The sequence below is a fragment of the Oryza glaberrima genome, chromosome 5, assembly GCF_000147395.1.
Source record: "Oryza glaberrima chromosome 5, OglaRS2, whole genome shotgun sequence".
NCBI lineage: Eukaryota > Viridiplantae > Streptophyta > Magnoliopsida > Poales > Poaceae > Oryza > Oryza glaberrima.
The window spans coordinates 1104883-1113752 of record NC_068330.1 but is presented as its reverse complement, the minus strand read 5'-3'; the positions used below and the strand labels follow the sequence as shown (position 1 = coordinate 1113752).

The window sequence follows — 8870 nt, the reverse complement described above, 5'->3', positions numbered from 1 at the left end:
TAATCGTCAAGCAGTTAAGTCAGATCATCTCTCACGAAATGCCTGCGTCATCAGGGATCTCGATCATATAGATATTAGTTATGCAGGGCTCGGATAAGAGAAGGATAACTCGATCGATTACTTTTTTTTTTTACAAATATACGCGAATCCATGAAAAGCTACTGATAAATTCAGTGGATATTCGATTACAATCTGAAAAGGATAACAAAAAAAAAAGGGCATACAAATCAGACTACAATATTCCTTCTCTGCTTGCTATTGACGCGCAGATAGACTTTTTGACGCTAACCAGCTCCTGCCTTTGGATGAACAGATATACACACATGATTCGCCCTTCCACCTTAAGCTTAACTAGCCGTATTTGCAACACGAATTGTTAAGTTTAAACCTATTTTTAAATAAAATTAGAATTAATGTGTCTACGTACCAAGATTTTGTTCGTGAATTAGTGAAAATGTACGAGAGCTCTATTTGCCTCTCCTATTCTATGAGTCACTTCCCTTCTACATATGGCACCCCACCTTCTTTGGCATCATCTAATTTAGAACTTAATTTAAAAGCCATATTTTAATCTAGATGTTTTTGGATGCTTTTAATAACCAACTAATGACAAATGTTCTTTCTTGTTTAGATTCTATTTGAATCGAAACTTTCCGCGTTGATCCTGGTATTCGAGTACTTTATTGAAGAAATATACAAAGATAAAATTTCTCTATCCTAAAATATAAGATATTTTAGAAATATTATATTTTGCGGATGAAGGTAGTAATCGCTATTGTGAAGACACGAATGTTTATATTTACGTCTAATTATTTTTCAGTGGTAAAGAACATATCTGTCACAGTAGAATACATATGGCCTCAGCCATTCTTTAAAAGATATCATTACGGATAGGACGTATGTGTATATGAGTTTGTACGTATGAGCAGCTGCACTACTTTGAAAGAAACATATTTTTTGGGTTACACTAGCTAGAGAATTACTTCCTCCGTTACAGCTGCAATCTTAGAATAAAATTTGACCTATTCTAAAACGTTGAATCTGGACTAACCTTTATATAGATTCGTTATTTCATGATAAGTCAAATCCCATTTAAAACTAAGAGCAAGTTTAATAGTATAGTTCACTACTAACTCCAAATTACTTATAGTTAATTTAATATAGTCAATTCATACAATAGCTACCTATATATTACACTATCGATACATGGTGCCAGATATCATACATACATTGCATTTCGAAGTCCGTGCTACAGCTAACTATAAATTTATAGCCCGCTGCTTTCCCTTTCTCTTTTATCTTCTCGAAATACTCCCTCCGTCCAAAAAAAAAGACAAACTCTGGGTTTTCGTGTCCAACGTTTGACTGCCCGTCTTATAATATTTTTTTTTATATTTAGTATTTTTGTTGTTGTTAGATGATAAACATGATTAATACTTTATGCGTGACTTGTCTTTTTAATTTTTTCATAATTTTTTCAAATAAGATGGACGGTCAAACATTAGACATAGAAACCCAAGGTTTGTCTTTTTTTTTACATAAAGAGTATGTTTATAGCTGGATTATATAGCACATGCTCTAACTAATGTTTTGGGACGCACGTACTTCCTCCGTCTCATAAAAAACCAACCTAGTGCTGAATATGACACATTCTAATACTACAAATCTGAACGTATTTTCATTCAGATTATTTTTACTAGAATGTATCACATTAAGTTCGAGATTCACCTTCTTGGGAACGGAGGGAGCAGCAGCCTGCTAGTGCAAGCGAGGCAGCAGGACAGGACAGGTGTCCCTGAACCAAAGGCTACGTGGCATGCCAGGGAAGCTTTGAGGTGCCACGTGGCCCAACTTCCTCGATCTGTTCTAGAGTTGTCCTCCAGCTGAGTGCTGCACTTGCTAAACATTTCACACACACACTCAACTTGAGACCATAGCATTCTCAGCTTAGCACCAGCTAGCTAGCTAGCTACCTGAATACTACACTGAAGAAGAATCGATCGATATCTGAAGGAAGTGAAGTAAGTGATGGGTTCAGAGACGTTCTTGGAGATCTTGCTGGCCATCCTGCTGCCGCCGCTCGGCGTCTTCCTCCGCTACGGCATCGGCGTAAGCAGTTCATCCTTCATTCTTGTTTTGTTTGATTTGATTTGATTTTTCATGCATTCTTGCTGGCTGCAGATGGAGTTCTGGATCGCCCTGCTGCTCACCATCCTGGGATACTTACCCGGCATCATCTACGCTGTTTATGTGCTTGTTGCTTAATTAGTTAGTTACTACCAGTGATCTGTTCTGATCGATCGATTATGATAGTATCATGGTTTAGTTTAGTTGGTTTCTATTATGTAAGTCGTACTAGCTGCTACTTACGGCATGTTCTTCGGTTCCTGCTTGCCTGGATCAGTGGAGCTAGTCGCCTAGACTAGACATCGATCTCTGTAGTTTCTGTCAGCATTCAGAAAAGTGTGATCTGAATTCTGACTTTCTGATGGATCGATGAGTATGGATGATTCATGTGTGATCTGAATGGATGATGATCTTCATGTATGTCTCCGGTTTGTATATTCAGACATTCAGTTTCTTTCTTCCGTGGGTATGATCACAGCAAATTATATCATGTTGTGCGAGATTAATCAATGAAGTATTCTTCGGGGGGAAAAGGATTAATCAATGAAGTAATTGGCGATCGATTACCGTGTTCATGAGCAGTCCTAGTATAAACATGTGACCCCAAACGAAGCTCTGCTCGACTAGTTGCTAGGCCGGCCCATGAAACACCAAACAAACACAGTCTACAGAAAAATTTCAACTGCCGCTTGTCTGACGCATGCATCAACAAGCGGGGGGTTGCTAGGGCGCGCATGCGCGGCAGGAAAATAGCTGGCGAGCATTCCCTCCTCCTCTTTATAAGTTAATATACTAACACTAATGATAACACTAATGATAGTAATTAGGACTCCTCCTCTTTATTAGTTAATATACTTAACACTAATGATAGTAATTAGGAAAAATTTTGGAGATTTTTTTTAGACAGATTGAAAATTTTTTAAGTTAGATTTGAAAACTTTCGATTTAAGTTTTAAATTTTAAAGTTAAATTTTAAAAACTTTCAACTCAGAATTAAAAACTTTTAACTTGGAAAACTTTCAACTCAAGAATCGAGATTCAAAAACTTTCAAGTCCAGATTTGAAAATTTTAAAAACTTTCAACTTGAAATTCAAAAAATTTTAAATCAAGATTCTTTAAAAACTTCAGATTTAAAAAAGTTGAAAACTTTCAATTTTAGATTTGAAAACTTTCAAGTCGAGATTTAAAAACTTTCAAGATCAGATTTTTTTAATTTTCAACTCAAAATTTAAAAACTTTCAAACTCAAAACATGCTAAAGATAAAAAAAATCAGAAAAAAGAAAGAAAAAAGGGAAAAAGGTAAAAAAGAAACGAAAAAAAAACGCAGAGGAGACGCGCGCGCCGGCCATGCGAGATGTCTCCATTCTAAATGGAACTATGCCCTGCCATGCGAGAAAATTAAATATTTTTTGTTTAGACAGCGAGAAATTTGAACATGAAGCAACAAAAGCATGCATTGCATACAGGCCTGATCAGCTAACAACACAAGATCACTCTTGTCAAAGACAGCATGCAGCCCAAAATGTAGATGCTCCTCATCTCCAACATCATTACAAGAGTTCTTAACATTCTTTTTTTACTGCGACCACAGCAGCAAAACCAACTAACCAACCAGTAGTAATTAACTTAACTAGCTTTGATTCACAGTGTTTGCAGCTAAACCCATCCATGGCGTGATCAGATCAGCTCAGCCTAGCTAGTCAGTTTCAGTTCTTTCTAGTACACACACCACACCAAGTTGTCCATGGCGTCGATGGTCACTTGGGGCTCTTCTTCCACAGCCCGCTCATCCGCCGGAGCACGCCGCTGTTGCGCCGCTTCGGCGACTCCTCCTCCGGCTCGTCGGAGAACGGCGAGCTCGCCAGCTTCCCGCCGATCATGGAGTTGGTGTACTCCGCCGGCTCCAGCGACCCCGTCCGCTCCACGTTCCTGCCAATGCCGCCACCGCCTCCTCCCAGCGCCGCCGCCGCTGCCTCGGCCGCCTTGCGCCACTGGTCAGACTGCACCCGGAGGCGCCGCAGCTCGGCCTCCATCTCGGCGCTGGCCGCCTGCGCCGCGTCCAGCTGCTCCGACGCCCTGGCGGCGCGCCGGCTGCTCTTGTCGGCCTCCTCCGTCACGTACCCGAGCCGCATCCGGACGTCCTGCTCCGCCGCCTTGGCCAGCTCCAGCTCCGCCACCGCCGCCTCGTACCTCCGCTGCACCTCCGCCGCCTTCTTCCCCGCCTCCGACTTGAGCGTCTCGTTCTCCTCCATCACGCTCTGCAGCGCCGTCTCCTTGTCCATCAAGCTCGCCTTCAGCTCCGTCGCATCGGTGATCGACTTCATCAGCTTCGCCTCAAGCTCTGGCTGCATCACATCGCTCTTCCCGTCACACCTGACAGCCAAAGTGGCCTTCGCTTCAGTGAGCTCATCGTTCTTGCTCTTCAGCTCCAGCTCAAGATCGCGCACTCTGCGGTCGTACTCTGACTTGGCATTCTCCAGCATTTCGTAGGCGGTCTTCGTCTCGATCGTCGTGCGAGTTTGTTCTTCCTGGTACCTAATCTCAGCCACCTCGAGCGCCGTCCGCAGCTGCTCAATCTCTGCGCCAGAACCACCACAGCTGCCATTGCCATTGGGGATAGTTACCACCACCTTCTCCACAGCTTCACCATGATCAGGGCTGCCAAAGCTGCCATCAACATCATCCTTGTTATGTGCCTTCTTCAGATCTTCCTCCAGTGTGGCTAATCGAGCCATGGACTGGCCGAGCTCTGCGTCCTTCGACCTCAGGCATTCTTGCAACCGGGCACCCTCAGCAAGCAGCGAGTCAATAGTAGCTTGTGCCATCTCAAGCTGCTTCTTGGTCTCAGCTGCCACCGCGTTCGCCTCAGCTACAGCCTTGTCGCTCTCGCCAACGTTTACCTTCAGGCCCTCGATGGTCGCAAGCCGGAGCTCCATCTCCTGCTTCAAGCCCTCGAGCTCAGACTCCGCAAACTCGCATTGCTTGGCACGAGCTGCATCAGACTCTGTGGTGGCCTCCAGCTGCTGCTTCAACCTCTGAATTTCAGACAAGGCTGAGCTCAGAGCAGCTGAATCCACTGACTGCTGCTTCTTCACAGCCTCGAGCTCAGACTCCCAAGCACGGTCACGCTCCTGTGAGACCTTCCGCAGTTCCTGGAGTCGGGACTCCTCCGCAGCTGAGAACTCGGCAAGCTGGCGCTGTAGGTCCTCGAGCTTTGAGGTTGCAGCCTGCTCCTGCTTTTTTGCTTCCTCTGCTTCCTGTTGTGTGTGGCGTCTTCGTGACTCCGATAAGCTCAGCTGCTCCTTGGCCTTCTTCAGCTCATCTTGCAGCTGGCTGACCCTGGACTCCAACTCGGACAGCCTACTTGGGCGCTTCTTCTGGAACAGGGTGCAAATTGTTCAGCGAATACCCATTTAAGAAAATTTACACTTACTAAATCAAATAAAGAAAACCACATGACAAAAGAACATGTATTTTTCCTGTGCTAAATGGTTTCTGAAGTCAATCACCATCATTATATTACTTGCTCGCTTACAGGTTAATGAAATATTCAGAATTTGTGTCTGAACATATCATTTCTATAAATAAATCTGCAGTCCCAAAATGTATGTTGTGCTAAAGGTTCACTTGCTTGCCCAAATCCATTGCAGAATAATGAAATATGCAGAGTTTTGGTGTTGAAACATCTTATGAGAATTTGAGGTGCACTTCTTAAAAAAAAATATGCTTCTAAGAATCCACCAAGTAGTGAAGTAAACGCGATGCCTGCAAAACATATCAGCACCTCAGTAATTGGGCTTCGTGGTGACCGACGCTCGGTGACCTTAGGGCTCCTCTCTGGAGTGGTTCTTGTTGGTGTGATCCCTGCAGAGTCAGTTTCATTCCCTCCAGTTTTCGCCACCCGAGATGACCGTGGTGTTGCCGGAGAAGCCTTCTGTGGGGCATCTGAAGGCCCATTCCTACACAAATCAATAGCCAAAAAACATGTTATCTAATTGTCTTGAAGATCAACAGACTAACAACAACAATAGAGGTATTGAGGGAAACAGAAGTTTAATGATTGTAAGTACTGTAATTAACCGCAAACAGTACACTAAGCATGAAGTTGTTGAACAACCGAGTGTACTGATATACCAACTTTGAAGACAATGTTTTCAAATACCATCTATTAGTGCGGATTTTTTTAGATACAGATCTATTAGTTCACATGCCAGATGATGAAGAGATTGATAACAGGAGCAGTACAATAATCTGAGAAAACAGTTGGCTTACACAAGACTAATCAAGAGTAGTACATCCAAAAACTATTTCACCAGTAGGCAACCTTCACTTGGTTGTGTACAAGATCCAGCAACATGCAAGGTAATACTAGTAAATAAGCACAGGAATGTTCTCATTTTGACTGTTCTAAGTTGCTACCGATGAAAAAAATGATCTTCCAAAAGAAAAGGCCTAATACTTAGCAAAGATCAAGTACACTAGTGCATTGTAAGATTTATGGTATATTTGGCAAGTAACAATTCATGGAAAATTCAATCTGCAATGGCCCCCCTTACATCAGATCCATTTTAATACACACAACCTTGGATACTACTTAGTACTGTCTGGTCATGGTGTAACCACTGTCTCAGACACGCACATGCATGAGCAGAACTGCATACCTGCTGCGAAAACAAGAGCAAGAGGCAAGATACATGAAAGTTCTAGGACAAAAAAAACTAACCTGGTTTTTGAAGTCTGCATAATGAGATCCCTTACCAAATCCTTCTGAGCTCACCTTACTTCTGCAAGAAAGAAAGAAGAAAGAACTCATGAGGTAAGTAATAAAAAAACAAAGTTGCAAGTTAATTACAACTCAAACATGTACGCCAACACAAGATTATCTGGTTGACATTTCACTTGCAAATTGCAAACTTTAAATGCAAGAAAAAGCAAAGTACAGTGGTGAAATTGTACTGTTACCGTATCAAAAGGTACAGGTTATTAGCATAGGCATTTTTTTAGAAGAAACAAACAACAGTTTGGAAAGCTATGGAGTAGCAAAGCCAGTACTTAATAAAATGGCATAGGATCCCACTAATTTGAAATTTTTACAGACCAAGAAAGATGAAAGGAAAGTAATGTGCACTACATTTCTTCTCACACCTGTAACCTCAGGCAGAGGTAACAGTGCACCTAGTTGCCCACAGCCACAACCACAAGGACCCCCAATGGCCTTTGGCAGCAGGAATCCGGCAAACACAGCAGGAACCCATTCACACAACAATTGTAAAAAATTGCAGGAATACCAAACTGCCCTTGATTCATCCAACACCATCAAGATGAACAGCATGGGCTAGAATGGTCATTCTCTCTCAAGAGGGGAATAATAATAGCAGCCTTACATGGAATGGAGCAATAGCACATAGCAGAAAGTAAAGAAAGGGAGGGTCAAAAATTCAAAGTGAGAAGAAGGCTGCAGTAAACTTGCACAGTTACAGAGAAGGCCCTGTGTGTGTGCTGGTGGTAAAGCCATTCTGCCATTATTGTGAATTTGTGATCCCCATGGGTCTAGATCCTGAAATGTGTTTGCCCATGTTTGTAGCTGGTTCAGTGAAGCAATGCATTCATGTGGCAAGAACCTGAGCGGCCAAAGGATTAAAATTCATTGCAGATGGAGTGATGGGAGGACCTGACAGATGCAAGCAGCGTGATTCATGCTCTCAGCTAAAAATATGGGAGCTTTAAACGTTTTAAAAACTGAAACTTATCTGCATTTCTTGCAGTAACGGCAACGCCATTGTATTTCGGATTAAAGCACCGGATTTCTAGTGCTACTATTAACAGTATTAAAGGGTATTTATTGCTAACTCTTTCTCAGGTTGCGGTTTGCAAGAACAAGATGAGAATGAGAAGAAAGAAAAGAAGAGGATTCAAAAGGAATGAACCTTTTTTAAGGAAAGGAATGAACTTACTCCTCAAACCAAATAAACAACGAGACATGAAACAAAGAGTGCAGGAAAAACAAAAGGGATGCAATGCAAAAGGAGCTAGCAAGAAGAAGCCTTTCTTGATCTTTATCCCTAGCTATTGAAACACGCCATGGACATGGAGAAGCCCAGCAACCATGAGAGCTCTCACCCTTTCTTCCTCCTCCTCCTACAACAACAATGGCCATGGTCCATACATACAAAGAACCCAAGAAACAACCCCACAAGACAATACTGCAAGCACACACGCATTTCCGCAAACAGAAGCAGGGCATATAAATCAAAAGCAACACCATTCTCACCTCACCTCTCTCTTGCTCGCTTTCTGGTGATTCTTGGAGCTGCCTCTCCTCCCTCCAACTCCTCTCCTACTGCCTTGCTGCAGCTGCTGCTGCGTGTGTGTTGTCTTCTACTGCTGCTGCTAGTAGAGGAGAGTGGACGAGCTAGCGTTTATGCGGCCGCTGCGCCTGTGCGCCTCGCTGTGCCGAAGCCATGGCCGTTTGCGTGGCTCCGCCGCACGAGGCCGCGCACGTGTCCCGGGGCGCGTGTGGGGGCCCACGAGTCAGCGGCACGTGCGTGGCGCATGGCCCACCTGTCAGTCTCTCCTCTCCTTCCGAGTGTTGCTGGTCTCGAGGAGGAACGGTGTGTGGTGTGGCTTTCGGCGACCGGTTGGTTGGTCTGGGTTTACATGTCACTGCAGGGTGGGGGCCACGATGGTGTGAGGCCCACATGTCATTGTCGTGAGGAGGTCAGGTGTCCGGTCAGAGAGGGT

At 43.6% G+C, this 8870-nt stretch overlaps 1 protein-coding gene across 4 annotated transcripts; it reads right to left on the bottom strand.

The window, feature by feature from the left end:
• Positions 1 to 3642: 3642 nt before the first annotated feature.
• LOC127774099 (interactor of constitutive active ROPs 2, chloroplastic) lies at positions 3643 to 8567 on the bottom strand. 4 transcript variants are annotated; one of them, XM_052300374.1, is made up of 4 exons: positions 8401 to 8567; positions 6853 to 6913; positions 5914 to 6088; positions 3643 to 5506 (listed from the first exon to the last, which is right to left on the bottom strand). In XM_052300374.1, exons 2-4 carry the CDS (start codon positions 6870 to 6872, stop codon positions 3887 to 3889), a joined length of 1815 nt encoding a protein of 604 aa, XP_052156334.1. In that variant the 5' UTR covers positions 6873 to 6913; positions 8401 to 8567; the 3' UTR covers positions 3643 to 3886. The 4 variants fall into 4 exon arrangements, with proteins under 4 accessions (XP_052156334.1, XP_052156335.1, XP_052156336.1 ...); XM_052300375.1 differs by having other exon boundaries at positions 8406 to 8563; XM_052300376.1 differs by lacking the exon at positions 8401 to 8567 and adding an exon at positions 8250 to 8394.
• Between the last annotated feature and the right edge of the window lie 303 nt (positions 8568 to 8870).